The sequence below is a fragment of the Hetaerina americana genome, unplaced genomic scaffold (assembly GCF_022747635.1).
Source record: "Hetaerina americana unplaced genomic scaffold, ioHetAmer1.1.p SCAF_45, whole genome shotgun sequence".
NCBI classification, from domain to species: domain Eukaryota; kingdom Metazoa; phylum Arthropoda; class Insecta; order Odonata; family Calopterygidae; genus Hetaerina; species Hetaerina americana.
The window spans coordinates 140,187-157,500 of record NW_027287041.1 but is presented as its reverse complement, the minus strand read 5'-3'; the positions used below and the strand labels follow the sequence as shown (position 1 = coordinate 157,500).

General features: G+C 36.1%; 2 protein-coding genes across 2 annotated transcripts in view; both read right to left on the bottom strand.

Moving 5' to 3' along the window:
* LOC139693195 (uncharacterized) overlaps positions 1-2,067 on the bottom strand; it is a 23,005-nt gene extending 20,938 nt beyond the window's left edge. Inside the window, exon 1 of the mRNA XM_071591297.1 lies at positions 1,918-2,067. Within this exon, the coding sequence (XP_071447398.1) occupies positions 1,918-2,067 (150 nt within the window). The remainder of the gene's footprint in view (positions 1-1,917) is intronic.
* Positions 2,068-9,359: 7,292 nt separating this feature from the next.
* Positions 9,360-17,314, bottom strand: part of LOC139693267 (uncharacterized) — a 31,013-nt gene continuing 23,058 nt past the window's right edge. The window contains exon 7 of the mRNA XM_071591376.1: positions 9,360-9,915. Within this exon, the coding sequence (XP_071447477.1) occupies positions 9,396-9,915 (520 nt within the window). The 3' untranslated portion in view covers positions 9,360-9,395. The remainder of the gene's footprint in view (positions 9,916-17,314) is intronic.

Sequence of the window (17,314 nt, the reverse complement as noted above, 5' to 3'; positions counted from 1 at the left end):
ACACGCATGCGCAGGTATAAGGTCGTTTAATTCATCCAGTGTAGTATTTTGAGAAGCAGCGGATGAAGTATGGAGACGTGTTCTAGCGTTGTGTGCTATATATATCAACATTTTCTAGTTTAAACAGCGTGACTATTAAAAAGTGACGCCTACTGACATTAAAATCGTCGTTTAAAAAAGGCTGTTTATTATGTAGTGACGATGCTGTTCATAGGTCTACTGTAAATCTCATAGGTAGTAAAATTCCGTGGTTGCGAGCCTGAAAAAGCCATATTGGTTGATGAAACCTCTTTTGACTGTGTTTTGGGATGCTCAACGAGTTTATGTGACCAATTTTATGGAACAAGGGGCTACATTCAATCTTCTCAATATTTATACAGACCTTTAAACTCCTCCGATGACGAATTTGTCGTGTTTTTAAATCCAGCAGCCTGGCCAGACAATAATAATCTTTTGCAAATATGACAATACAACGCTCGTCCACACACACAATTCGCGCGCAATTTGGAATTTGAGGCTATTGCGAAACCATTAAGAAATTTGAAGCGATTCCAAAACACCCTCTTCCTGATTTCCCCCTTCTGCGATTTTTAGTATGTTTTTCCTCTCAAGTCAAAAAGCCACCTCAAAAGGTAATAATCATTACACCTCGGACGATTATGAGGTGAAGTCGCAACTGTCAATGAGTCAAGTGGATTCGAGAAAAGTCGGAAGACTTTGTCAGTGACGGAATACGAAAAAACTTGTTACACGTTGGGAGAAATAAGTTAGCCTTAATACAGTGAATATGTTGGAAAATAAATATATATTTTTAAACTTAAAGAATTGTAATTTAAATGCACTTTTTGCCCGATCTTGCTATTTTCTTTTGTTTTGTGCCCTATACAAACACTAATTTTCAGCCTACCCTCGTAAAAAACCGTCAGGAAGTAAAAATACTATATCGTTGCACAAATTCTAATGTAAGTCCAAGAAAATACTAGTTTAAACAGACATAATGTTTGATTACTGTGCATGATTAACTTTTACTCTCTGTGATTACCAACGTTTGAACGACTAATATCGAACACACGCAAAACTACACCGATATGCCAATAACACAATATTTACGATAAGCCAATAACACAAAATTACGAAGTCTAGGTTAATATCGGGTGGTTGGTAATGGCATACATTCAATTACTGTTATTTTACGTACCTATTTGTCAAATATTATTCCTCTGTGGCCATTTAAAACTTTAAAAACACATTCTCTTCTTCTGTAAACATATTTCATTAAAATACCAACAACGCAGCGTAACTATGACAACAGTAAACAACCCGAATAAACATGGGCGAACACACGTATTACTAAATACATTATACTTGTTTGAATTTTGAGGAAATTATGGGATTTTAACTTCTCACTGACTTACTGATTAATAAAGCACAATTTCAACTGATGCCTAGTAACTATGATACACTAAACATTTGCAACACTGACCAGTACAAAACACGAGCAAGGAATTACGTTAATATTCGTAAAATTAATACAACTACGCCGGAAAAACCAGCGATATTTACAAGTTTCAAACTCCATAGAAGGATTGCAGACACTGCAAACATGAGCAAACGTTTAATTGCAAGCTTAAAGCATGGTCGAGGAAATTATTACGACATAAGTTACATGTATACGTGAATGTTACACATTTATAGACTGTTAATTAGTTATATTCTGAACAATCATGCCGCATTCATTTGAACACAACCACACACGAATCGAAATTACGCACTTACTTCCGATTGTACACGAAATTATTGTCTATACTCTTCTACTACACACACAGAGATCTCACCATAAAGGACACTTATCGTACAGCGTATTGAGTAATATTGAATGCCCAATATTCTAAGAACAAGATATAGATGGAAACTTACCTCCAGTTGTAGTAGTTCTTTGATGACTTCCCATACGCGAATTCCGTTGTACCCTTTTGGGTCGAATATGTATACCATTTCACCATTGCTTTCCAGGCACAATCTACAAAGTCGGTCGCTATCAGTATCTAGCATGCTACTTACATCCATTTCTTTTGTAATTAGCAAGTTAAAGTGATCAGTTCCACTAGATTCATAATGATGAACGAAATTATTTCAAAATTGGCACAGTGTGTAACTAACAAATAAACACAAGACCTGAGCGTCTTTCTTCGTAAAAACAAATGAATAACGAATAACGATGGGAATTATCCCGCGAATTTCTCCCTTATCAGGGAGGGAGTTTAAAAATTTACTTCAAACAGTAAAATTGTTGAAATTTCAGTAAATAGGATCGCCATCAACATTATTAATAACCTTGCAGATTATATTTTCAACCAATTTTAACCAGCCAACAGCTAGCGACGTCCAAAAGTTCGTATTAATTTTAATTTAGAAAACTGGAAGTGGGTACTACACTGGTATATTGACTGTATTTCACGCCATTTATCATTCAAATAAGGAAATCTAGACATTTTTAATGGCTCAATATTTTATGTAAATAGTCATGTACATAATTTTATTGAATATTCGTCGAAGAAGATAGATATGTAATCGTCGAAACATACGAAAACGCATATTAAAAAAATAAAAACATTTGACTAACGATTACCTGCAGGGTCCGTTCAATAAGTACCGTGATCGGTTCGCTGTAGCCTCAACGGATGTGGATGGGGTTCCGACCTGTCGTCTCGGTAGAGGGGTCTCCCACCAATCATGCGCACTTTAGTTCAATCGCCTGCAATCATGCGTTGAGATAGAAGTTGCATTTTTGTGACGTGTGATTGTTTGTGGTCTCGTCGCGCCAGCATGGAGGGTACCGTCGAGCAAAGCTACGCTGTGATGTTTTCCGTTAAAAACTCGGAAACTCCGCGTCGAAGACCCTTGAACTCATTAAGCAGGCTTATGGGGATGATGCCTTAAGCCGCACAAGAATTTTTCCGTGGCATAAAATGTTTAAGGAAGGCTGGGCACCGCGTAGGACGCCCAACGACCGCTCGAACCGATCCTCAGGTGGCCAAAATGAAAACGTTTTGGACTCTCACACGGGCATTTATCCATTGCCCTTATCAGTGAGGAGACCGGCCTTTCAGTCCGAACCGTCCACACCATTGTAACAGAGGATCTTGCGATGAGGAAAGTGTGCGCGAAACTGGTGCCGAAAGTTTTGAGCGAGGAACAAAAACTGTCGCGGGTGGAAATATCGCAAGAAATTTTGGACTGCGTCCAGGAAGATGAAGATTTTATCGACAGCGTTATTACCTAAAAGGATAGCTCAAAAGGAGCTCAAAGGATATCGGTTCGCCTCCATCGAGGCGGTTCAAGCGGAGACGACAAAGGCTCTCAACAGTATAATCTGGAAACCCGACTTCCAGAGGGCTTTTGGCGAGTGGCATACGGTGACGAACTAAGCGTGTATCGATGCAGGAGGAATGTATTTTGAAGATTATCAAGTAATTGTAATGATAACTGCGATAAATTTTGATTTTTTTCGGAACCAGTCCTGATTCTTGATCCTCATGTCCTGAAACCCATGTAGTTGAGGATTTTGTCGATATTTTAGAGAATTTCAGAGGAAATAGGAGTTTTGCTGAGTATAGGAGCAGAGTTTCTATTGAAATTTCAGCGACAGGCAGCCATTTTATACTTGTTGCCTTAGTGAAAACGAGGGTTGATATTTACAATTTCAGTCTAATAATGAAAAGACAGTAAATTATTTTTAAAATGGCTTTATTGCTTTTCGAAATATTCTCCAAAATAATTGATACACACTTTTGCAATGCTCTTAAACAAATTTTCGTAAAACATTTCCCATTCCGATTGAGTTTCCTTCAAACCGCGGTTTTTGAATCGATCAATGGTTTCTTCTTGCGCCGAAAAACGTTGGCCAGGCAATTGTTTCTTGATAAACGGGAAATTGAAAAAAGAAGTCTCATTTGGTGCTAAATCAGGTATGTACGGAATATGACCCATCAAATAGAAGACGTTTCGGCCAGTCAACAATAGGTAGTTAGTCGTTTCAGGCTGAAGATCTCTGTGAGAGGTTGCCAAATTGTCATGATTGAAGAATGAGCCTTCGTTTCCGTTTCTTTTGTCTGGTATTTCACCAATAAACACTTCTGGTGGCAAACAAATTCTCGTCTACCATTCAGATTGCACGGTTCTACGTTGCTCTAACGATACGGTTGCCACATGTTCATTTATTCCGAAGAAACAGGCTATCATTTGCTTCGATGTGCTTCATGCAAGAATCAATTTTGTCGGATTTGGCTCGTTTTGGAAGACCCATTAAGTGGATTGCTGTTTTGTTTCGGATGCATACGCATATATATATATATATATATATATATATATATATATATATATATATATATATATATATATATATATATATATATATATATATATATATATATATATATAAGATTCGTCACCTGTTTAAGATGACATACACAGCTTTTGAAGAACGTAGATCGTATTTTTTGAGCATTTCTTTGCACCAATTGACACACGAGGCATCTTTCTGAGCTTTTTTCAAGTTATTACGGTAACCAACGCGATTAAATTGATTTCCCAGCTTAATATTCATGCAATATCTTACTGATTCTCGTCGTACTAATCCCCAAGGATGCCTCAATCTCACGATACGTCACGTGACGATCTCTCTTCACTAGTTCTGAGCACAGCAATCGATGTTTTCATGGCGAAACGCCTGATTTTGGACGACCTTCACGACTTTCGTAGCTGAGCGAACGGCGGCCATGATGGAATTCGTTTTACCAGCGTTTCATATTGACAAAGGATGGGGCTTTATCGCCAATTGTGGAAGTAAGTTGATCGATGCACTCCTGATAATCCTCCTTGATAATCCAAGTCGAAAGTCTTAAAGTAAAATCTTCGCAGGAAATTGTTCGCTAACTCCATTTTATAGCTGAGACAAAATTTTCCTTACAAATATTAATCGCAACCCTTGTTTATTATATCGAGCATTATAACAGTGTTAACAATAGTGATTTCTTATAGATTGATTCGCATCATAGAATGATCAGAGATGATACCGTTTATGGACCAAGTTTATCAATGGATAAAGTTAATATTTAAAAAGATTGATGTAACCACATAGATTTGCAACAAATTATCAATAATTTGAAACGGCAGAAATGTATACACAGATATTGTCTGGAATTTTCCCTTTCTAGGACACAGATATTCGCCAGAAATATGACTAAACACGAGGTATGTTCAAAAAGTATCGTGAATTTTGAATTTCCGTGGGTTGCGTGTGGTTTTGCTTGTTTTTCTTCGATATGGAGGGGCATAGTACATCATGAGTTCTCGCCACATGGTAGAACGGTAAATGAGGAATATCACCTGCAAGTTATTCGCAAATTACGCGAAGAAATCCTCCACACAAACGCTCACATTTGTTGGAAGAACTAAAAAAATTGGATTCGGCACACCATGACAACGCCCCTACTGTTATTTATGCGCGAATGTTTGGCCAAAAACAACACACTAATGATTCCGCAGCGACCGTATTCGCAAGATCTCGCCCCACAGTGACTTTTTCTTGTTCCCCGAAGGTGAAGAGGCCCATGAAATGACGACGCTACGCTCTACGAGAGATTTAAGACTGCATCTTAGGAGGAACTGGACAAGATCACAGAAAAAATTATTTTTTTTTCAAGTGCTCCGAGGATTGGAAAAACGTTGGGACAGGTGTATAATATATAATGGGAATTACTTTGAAGGGAACAAATTAGATACTCGGGAATAAATGAATATTTTCTGGGCAAAAAACACAAAATCGGCCATACTTTTCCGTAAGATTTTCATGACTTTACCAATAATATACTCACGGAAACAAAAGACGTGTTATATACCTGTAGTGCTCACTTGACCTTGAAATACGTACCACATACCTTGTAGATTGCTTGCAGGAGATTATGCAGATGTAAATAAAATACATTAACTTGAAATACTTCTTTATTATCACACGATTTTTAAATATATCGATGGGAGGGGTGGGAAGGGCATTTTAAAATCAACAAATGAGTAACTATGAAATATTTTCGTACAAAAATCGGACGAATACAGTAATTATTACATCGAAATAATTAATAAAACAAAGTTAAGAGTATTGCAGTCTTTACAACTCGTAAAAACAATTGAAAAACGTAACGAAGTGAATACATTTCCAAGTCTTGTTGGGTCAATAAACAATTAAGAACAATACATTGTTATAAAACAATTGCACGAATGGGTTATGGAACACTAGTCAAAAGAATGTTCGAGAATTCTCGGATATTCCGGTTTATACTCTTAAAAATACGTTGGATAGAGAGAAAAATTTGAATTTTTACGTAAAAATAAAGATCCCACAAATGGTTGTAAGATTATTGAATCATTCTGGATGACCCATGAATCAGAATTATGATTCACGACTCTTATTATCAGTGAAACTTGAACTGTACGACGTTTGGCATATGTTAGATTGGCTCTTCTCTTCCGTGTATCGAAACACATCGACTCACGACCCGTACTGAAATGATTCATCACGAACACTGATCGACTGGTGAATCAAATTGTATTGAATCTAGAGTCAACACACTTTTGACTCGAGAATCATACAGCACTGACTCATTGATCATGAAAAATTGACCCTGGACTCGTATATCAACGACTCTTGTCTCTCATAAAACGACTCATACAGAGTTGACTGATAAAAACACCTCATGACCCACTCTCCAAACATTGACTCGCGAATCATAATGTAATGACCCATGACTCACACAGTTGACTCAATGTATCTTAAAGTACCGACTCGTGAACCATTCATTACAAATTGTCTCATGAAACATCTGAATCATGACTCACACTACATTGAATTGTGAATCCAAATGTAATGACCCATTCAGCAAGCACTGTCTTGCTAATCTATTATATGCTAATCATCTTATATTATACCAATGACTCAAACATGTGACTCGCGAATCACTTCACATTGACTCATTACTCACACTGCATTGACTTGTGAATCTTAATGTAACAACTCACGAACCATTCTGCAACATTGACTCACGAATCATAATATATTGACCAATGACTCAAACATTTGAATCACATATCATTGCACAAGTGACTCACAAATCATTACACATTGACTCATAAAGCAACTGAATCATGACTCGCACTACATTGACTCATAGGTCCATGAGCACAACGCCAAGGGCATACTGATGAATAATTTCTTCTGCAACCACACCTTAAAGACATAGGGCAATAGTCAAGCTAGAAGGAATTCAATTGTTTCACATATTTACTAATCAGATATACATGTATATATATATATATATATATATATATATATATATATATATATATATATATATATATATATATATATATATATACAAACACACTTTCATCGATTCGATTCAGACACATATTAACATATTGCACAGATACACACATATATACAATTTATACAGAGACATACGCTAATCCTATATCATAGATTCATGGTCATGTTTAGACATGAGATTAACCTATTAGCATATAGTCGTGGGTTAACTTGGTGTTAATCATGGCAGATAATTATAAACAAATATATATATACATACATAAATATATGTAAATATAGATAATATACATTGATTGAGACATTTAAACATAGAAATACCAAATGATGACACTAGTTTTAATGGCACGGCCATCATCAATGATGATATAGGCGTGAATATACATGTCATTATATCTGAACATATATATTTATACATATAAAAATATATCTATATAAATATATATATATATACACACATATATATATATATATATATATATATATATATATATACACATATATATATATATATATATATATATATATATATATATATATATATATATATATATATATATATATATATAATGTACGCACACATTGATTGAGACACTTAATCATAGAAAAACAAAGAGAGGTCGCTAGTTTTGATGACATGGTTATCATCGATGAGATAGGCATGTATATATACATCATTATAGTAACAAATATATATCCATTCACATGGAAATAGATAGAAGGAAAAGGGATATGAACACATAAATAAGGACAAACACAGGAGAGGTGGGGAAGTTGGAATTTATACACACAGACACACACATATATATATATTTATATGTATATATATATATATATATATATAATATACATATGTATACATATAAATATATATATTCATCTGCTATGATTAATACCAGATTAATCCATGAATCAACAACTTATGGGTCATGACTTTTCAAACAGACTTCAGATTCAATAACGAACGGCTCATGACTCATACAGCATTGACTTGTGACTCTTTGAACCATTATCCCAGATCCATACACACAACACAAAACCCATTCACTTCAATAACATGTGACTCGTGACTTCTTCAAAATTGTCCCACGACTTATCAAACACAAGACTATCAACTCATACATCAATGACTCAAAGACTCATTATACATTGAATTGAATATTGACTAGCAACTCATATAACAGTGACTTTTGGCTCATACAACAATGAATCATGGCTCATACAACAATGACTCATTGGTCATTCAACAATGACTCATGGGTCATTCAACAATGAATCATGGCTCAAAACAATGACTCATTGGTCATTCAACAATGACTCATGGGTCATTCAATGATGAATCATGGCTTATACAACACTGAATCATGGCTCAAAACAATGACTCATTTAACATTAACTCATGACTCATTTTACATTGACTCATGACTCATTTCACAATGACTCATTTCACATTGATTCATGACTCATTTCACAATGACTCATGACTCATTTCACATTGATTCATGACTATAATAACAATGACTCATGACTCATTTAACATTGATTCATGACTCATTTAACATTGACTCATGACTTGTTTAACATTGACTCATGACTCATTTTACATTGACTCATGACTCATTTAATAGACTCATAACTCATTTTACATTGGCTCATGACTCATTTCACACTGACTGATGACTCAAATAACTTTGACTCAAAACTCATTTCACATTGACTCATTTAACATTGATTCATGACTCATGTCACATTGACTCATGACTCAAATAACAATGACTCATGACTCATTTAACATTGACCCATGACTCATTAAACATTTCACTCATGACTCATACAGCATTGACTTAAGCTGCAACGTAAACACATCACACATGTCTGCAATTATCTGTCAAGAAACAAGTCCACATTCATCAGGTACAGGTATTTAGGACAGAGCCACCTCCACAAGAACCTTTTAAGCATATACGAACTCTTTTTCGCATGAACAAGGTCAAATCCTCTATTTTCAAACTCCGAATTAGTCATTGGAATCAACATTAAACACTTCCGGAGGATTTGATTCCCTTGTTTCCACTTCCTTAATGATAACACAATCATCTACTTCCATATTTACAACTATACCCAACTTATTTCCAACCATACCACTTGAAACAGACTTCTCCACTCTTATCCCCTTACCCAATTTACCCATACCGAATTCCTGCTTCCTTTTACTCCGCAATGGTATTGACACACCGTCCGCACTGATGCCGGCAATGACCTCGGACTCTGCCGATGCCACACTGCTCAAAACATTCATGTTCGATATCTTTTGACTGACAATGTTAGGAATTAAACTAGGTTCCCGTAGAGAATCAATTGAGCAGACCCTAACCGATGGCGTTGATTGCCGTACACCGTTCTTAATTGATATTGACTCTGTAACCTCTGAAGCACCGACTTCTGGCACTGATGTGGTTTTAACACTCGCAATACTGCTTGAATTTCCATCTGTACCATGACTGCTTTTCCTGATGGACGTCTCTGATGTGACATTCCTTTAAAACAGGACAAAGAAAGAAATATAAGTTAGGTATACTTTAAACTGGACGTACATGGAACACATCAATGTTGAGTACATTGTATGTCTGATGGGACATTGAATATAGTTACCCCTAGGCAGAAAGAAAGTATTCAGAGGGTTAACATTCCATTCAATGCATTAATATCTCCCGGAATTAACATCAACCAATAAAGCACATTTAGACCAGGTGTTATTGAAACATATTTAACCCAACATATAGTTAACCTTGTTCATAATACATACAAATATTATTATTTAGTCAGGTTATATGCAATTAAGAATTAGTTTGGTTAGTATACATGGTTTGTATAAAAAGTATTGGGAAAAATTTGTGGGGCGAATTAATTTTTTGCAGACATTGCTACATATGATACATCTTTAAGTCCTTAGAATTACTTCTTCCCTTGAGTGTTGACATTCTACCCTGTCCAAAAAAAATATGCAAACTTCAAAGTACACTCTATTCCTTGATATGCACTAATTCCATTTTCTTTTCTAATGTTAAAAGCAACCTTGGAAGTCCTTGGCAGTTTGGCTTCTTAGTGTTACTGCTCTGTCCAATAAATTTGTGAACTGAGGCCGTTTAAAACTTTATTTTGTTTAAATTTTTGAGTCTAGATCAATGATTTTATGTTCCTTCCTTCTTTTAAGTACTCTCTAAATTCATAGTAGGATATTCCTTCTTATAAATTTCATCTACTTCTGTTCATTTCCACTGTTTCATAATAAAGAACCCTCCCCTTGGAAGTCCTCTAAGAAGGTAAACTTTTTAGTTTTCTATCTCGTTGTTTGGTCTTTGCTTTATTATTATTTATTGTGTCTCTTCTCCACACATATCATTATCTTGTATGTCGAAGTAATATGATATACAATGTTCCCCCAATTATCATCACATTTTATCGCATTTTATATCGGGAATATACGATTAAAAGTCACAAAAAGGGGCAAGATCTATTAAGAATAATAATAAGTAGGATGGATGAGGAAAGGATCAAGGTGATTGAATTTTTTGTCAGAAACTGAGCTAACTTGTGAATCTGGTGGCAATGATGCGGACTATAGCCAACTAGCTAGGCGCTATTTGCCCTGTCTGTGCTTGCCGGAGAGTCGAGCTGTGGGCATATGGTAACGATTTTTTTATAAAAGAAATGGACTCAATTTCGCCCGAATCAGGAGTTTTATCAGTCAAACCACTCCTTAATAAACATATGGTTATTATAATGTCGTGTATATTGTACTAAGCATCAATTATGCGATGTTTTCAAAGACCAATATCGATATTTTCAAGTAAATTGAATGGTTTATCGTTTAGACACTGCGATACACACGATATTATCGAATTAATTAGATAAATTTGAATGTTTACAAAGGTGGTAACACTGAAATAATCACTATAAGTATTCAGGAAGTTCTCTCGGGTTTCCCACCGGGTCAGCGTGGTGTGCACCGACGTTTCGACGGCTAACTCTGCCATCGTCTTCAGGGTGAAGTGCAGAGCAATGAATTCGCCATGTATTTATACCCTGTCGTAGGGTCAGGTGTCCTCCGATTGGTCCGATGTGTTCCCAAGTGCCGAGCCGCCCCGGTGACGTCTCGTCTTCGTAGAAAAATTGAAAGTACGAGACGTCACCGGGGCGGCTCGGCACTTGGGAACACATCGGACCAATCGGAGGACACCTGACCCTACGACAGGGTATAAATACATGGCGAATTCATTGCTCTGCACTTCACCCTGAAGACGATGGCAGAGTTAGCCGTCGAAACGTCGGTGCAAACCACGCTGACCCGGTGGGAAACCCGAGAGAACTTCCTGAATACAATACGCCGGGAAGAACTGAGATCCTTAATCACTATAAGTGTTAATTTGTAATATTTACGTGAAATTGGTACAATCTGACGGCCATGACGCATTGGACTATATAGCCAGGCTCATTAGCTAGTCGCTGGTTGCCTGAGCAACCCAATGAGGAGACATCTTTATGCTTAATGGCAGATCGTTGAGCTGTGAGTATCGTATGACAGTTATGTTATAGTTTCTGTCGTCCTTTCTGGTTTTTTAATACTATTTGTCGTCTGAAAAATATAAATTGACGTCATCACGGAGGGATGATCGGAATATCAAGGTTTTTACGGTGAAGTACAGTGGTAAATGTTATCAAGAAATTACCGCTGAAATGTACTGATAGCTGTTTGAACGGTGATAATGCTATGACAAGAAGACAACCATTTCCAAGTGAATTCAGCATTTTAAAGTTGGCTAGAATGACCTTCTACCACCTGTGTTTGACGTAGTAGTAGTTTTTAGGGCAGGCGATTGATATCTGAGGTCATTTGTGCCATAGGGGATGGACAGGAAAGCATGAAGGGTAGAGAGAAACCTGACATTAGCCTACTCTGTTAACAATAGGCGCCAAGGGGTCTGCAGTTTAACGTCCCATCCGACGGATGGCGTACTCACTCAAAGTGCCCTCCACAAAGCATCTCAAGTAGGGATATCGAGATACCTCTGAAAAATATTCAACACCGCCCCTGGGATTTGAACCGGGGCCCTCTGGGTGGGAAGCCAGTACGATAGCCACCATGCCATCTTGATCCCCTGTGTTTGACTTTGATACAACATTGATCGTGTGTGCAATGGTCCCTTGTCCTTCTTCTTATCTAATCGTAATTATAATAATAACCGTGATAGGAATGATGATATCAGCTGATGAAAAGTGAACTGAATTTATAGTAAATTATCAACAGTGCACACACAGACACTAATACTAATGCTATGTATACTATTTTATTACCATTGAATGACACGATATGATTGGATGGATGGACAAATGGATGGATCCTTGATGACACACACACACACACCAATGAATGACACCATGACACAATGCACACCATTCAGAGCACATTATACCAGAGAGCACATTGATATATGTTCGCCGTTGTTTCTGGCAATTAATAAATTCAAATCACCTTTGATCCTATGATCATCACAATCCTCCTCCTACTTATTATTATTATATTCTTAAAATAGATCTTTGCTCCTTTTTGCGACTTTTTCATCCTATATTCCCAATATAAAATGCGATGAAATGTGATGATAATGTTTGGGGGGACATTGCATATAATCACATCACTTTGGTGCACACGAGATGATAATAATGAGTGGAGAAGAGACAGACAATAAATAATAATAATAAAGCAAAGAAGAAACGACGATATAGAAAACTACTACTCTTAATTAATAATAAGAAGAACCTTAATAAGAACTGAACTGCCTTTAAATAAGAGGAGGAGGACTTCCAAAGGGGAGGAAGGTGCTTTATTATTAAACAGTGGAAATGAATATAAGAAGAAGAAGAAGATGGAATATGCAATAATAATAAGAAGAAGGCATAGATAGCCATTACTACGAATTGACAGAGAGAGTACTTTGAAGAAGGTATAGACAACAAAATCATTGATATGTGTAGACTATATTTTTTGCAAACTAAAGTTTTTATAGCCTCATTTCGTGTACTTATTCGATAGACTTCATATGAGCTAGAAGTCACTGCAGTATTTGTTAATAATCAATATAACATGCACTAAGAGTCAATTAGGTTTGACACAAGAGTTCTGCAGAGTTAAAGGAACGAGTCAATGTAATATTAGTCTTAAATCAGTGTAATATGAACCTAAATATGAAAATAAAATTGCTTTCAATGTAATTGCTATGTTACTCATTCATATTGGAATCAATTTAAGGAAATGCATCATGATCAATTCAATTTATTAACAGCCCAAACATTGTTTATCATTAAATTAGCAACAATTCCAGGTTTTGCTTCAAAATAACCGTAGTTTTAGACTAATTTCTGAACAATTTTGATGTTAGCGGTCTTCAAAGGCTTCAGAGATAGACTTGCCAAACTGTTTAAAATATCATTCAAGATAATTTCTCTGGCCGAAATACGTTAATAGAATAAATAAATAGTATTAAGAATAATTTCTTAGACTGAAATACATTATTTGGATAAATAAATAGAATTAGAATATTTATGGACCAAATTTGTAATGGTAAAAATCACATTCCCTCCTGTTAAACATTTAGGTAAAAGCACGATACTAAAAATAAGCATTTAAGCACAAATTTTAACATTATTTCCAAGTTTAAATACAGGTTCTCGGCAGAAATATCTTAGTTTTAGGTTAAAACAAGACAGAAACATACCTTGTCGCAAATTTAAGCGTTAAACGATATTAAAACAATGATTATTTGCCATTAAAACACAGAAATATCCCTCAATTTCGCATTGTATACAGAAATAAGATGGTTAAGTAGCTTTTTGAGCATGCAAAATGTTAATAAATAATACTACAGACCCATTAGTGCATTTGTTAAAGGTCATTATCTGGCTTGGAATTACAGCAGGCAAGGTTATCTACGGTATAATGCAACAGAATCCTTCGGCACTGGTTTACGGCACTGCCCAACATTCAGATCTTCACATGAAATCACCGTAAAAAGAAAAAAAGAACAGAAAACATAAAAATCAAACGAACCAATAGATTTACAGGAAACACCAACGAATTAACGAAATTCAAAATAAGCAAAAATATAAACAAATAAGAATTTGAGGCACAAAAATTAAGTTTGACGTCAACAGAACAAAGGAAACATTGAAATAACCAAACAAGGATTACAAGGATTGTATTTATACAATATCAATTAATCGTTACTTATGGTGGTGTGTAACAAGATATTTCTCATACAGAGTATTTCGTTAGAACATAAGTTATGTATGAGAAACTGCAAAGCCATACTCTTTCAATAGATTTCGAAAAGGCGTTTGATAAGAGTGAATTTGGGAAAAACTAATGAATATATTGTAGAAAATAAGAATAGTTTGGAATAGTAACTGGAGGCTAATCTTCGAAACCAGTACACATCTCATTAAAATCGCAATATCTGATATTCAAATACATTTTTCAGAAACTCTTCCCGATACTTAACCCTCAAAGTGCGGCGGGCTGATATATCAGCTTTTGTATCCCTGGCGAAAAGTGCGGTGGGCCGATATATCGGCTCTTGCATAGGCTTTTGATTAAATTGCTGTAACTTATGGTTTTTTCTTTAATAATTCATGGTTTATGCAATATCGATAGGGTGAATTCCATACCATGTCTTTTTGATTCTTTATTATATTTAAATATCGTAGTTTTATTGAAAAATGTTTGAACAAAATATTAGTATTGTCTAAAAATTGAAATATTATTGCTAAAAAATATTCTTCAAATTTATAATACTGTAATATTACATTTATTTATCAGATTATGAAAATGTAAACCATCATTATTAACTACAATATTTTATTTTTAAATAAAAAAACTGCGCATGGATATCTAATAAAATAACTTCATAATGTTTTTTTTTCCTAAGGTGATACATTTTCTTAAATTGCCTTTCGCACTTCTCACTAGTACCCCTGAAATCCCCGCCGCACGAAGAGGGTTAAATAAACTAAGGCCATCTGGGGTGGACATTATTCCCATAGCGGAACTACTTTAAAAAGATTAAGAAAACGTGGGAGGAAGAGGCTAAATCGGCTTATTCGTAGTACCTATGAAGACACTACGAATCAGCCCATGTGCACAAGATCTGAGTAGCCTCCAGCAGAAAACTTTAGGCTGAAAAATCTGTATGGAAAAACCATTGCAGTGAAATAGTGAACATCAGAGAGGACTACTAAGGATTCGTCCACCAGTTAAGTATCCATTCCTCTAAGAAAGTCCACCAAAACTAAAAGCAGGAAGGTAAGTTCACCTTATCTGAAGAATTAAACAATAAATTGAGACGGGCAAGAAATAAATCAAAAGAAGCATGGTGGAAAATGCAGTACAAAGATATGGAAAGTTTGCCGAGGAAGGGTGAAATCAGTACGCTATACAGCAAAGTTAAATCACTATCGGGAAGTAAGAAGTTAAGATCTATGCTAACAGTTAGAGATAAGGCGGGTAAGGTAATAGTTGACACGGGAAAGATCCAAGAGAGATGGAAGGAGTATATACAAGAACTGTATAGTAAAGAACTTAGACCAGTAAAGTTAGACATAGAAAAGGAACATGACGTAGACGCAGACAGCTTAGGTCCAGGCATATTCGGATGACAAGATAGAATGCTAACAGTAAGAGATAAGGTGGGTAATATAATAGTTGACACGGGAAAGATCCAAGAGAGATGGAAGGAGTATATAGAAGAACTGTATAGTAAAGAACTCAGACCAGTAAAGTTAGACATAGAAAAGGAACATGACGTAGACGCAGACAGCTTAGGTCCAGGCATATTCGGATGACAAGATAGAATGGGCATTCGGGGAGATGAAACTAAATAAGGCCGTGGGGGTGAATAACATTCCCTTAGCGGAAATACTGAAATGTATAGGAAAATGTGGGAGGAAGAGACTATATGGGCTGATTTATAGTATCTATGAGGAAGGAATCTGGTCGGAAGACTTTCTGAGATCAGTTTTAGTTCATATTCTGAAAAAGGTAAAGGCTACATCATGTGAGGACTATAGGACGATAAGTTTGATATCCCATGCAGCTAAAGTTGTTCTCAGGATCATAAACAAAAGGATAGAGCGTAGGGCAAATTATTACTTAGGGGATGATCAGTTTATGGGTTTAGGAAGGGGAGAGGTACGTGTGATGCCATTGCAGTAATGAGATTATTAATCGAGAGGAATATAGAACACAACCAGGAGGTATCTGCCTGTTTCTTAGATTTCGAAAAAGCACTTGATAGAGGAAATTTGAGAAAACTAATGAGTGTATTGCAGAAAATAGGAATAGATTGGAGGGAAAGGAGGCTAACCCGCAACCTGCACATGTCTCAGACTGCTCAGGTGTGATTGGGGAATGGGGAGTCCAGATGATGGGCAGTGTTGGGAAGAGGTGTAAGGCAGGGTTGCCCATTATCACCGTTGCTGTTCAACCTGTATGCAGAAGAAATGATTAAAAAAGGCAAGGGAAGAACTGGAGGTTGGAATGAAAATGTGCGGAGAATTCGTAAAATCAGTTAGGTTTGATTGGATGACCAATCTTTAGTTTGTCAGTCAGCCAAGGGGCTGCAAGCATTGCTTAGTGAATTGGAAATTCAGTGCGACGGGTATGGGATGAGAATCAATATTAATAAAACAAAGGTTATGCGATTTTCTAGAAAGACAAAGGCTAAGCTAAACATTTAAATAGGAGTACAAAAACTAGAGACGGTGGAACAGCTAAGGGAGGTAAGAAGTAGGGACATAAGGAGAATAATTGCGTTATATTAGGCAAAGAGGCTTTCACAGACAAGGAAGAGTCAGTTAAGATGAGAGGGACGTTGATTATAAGGA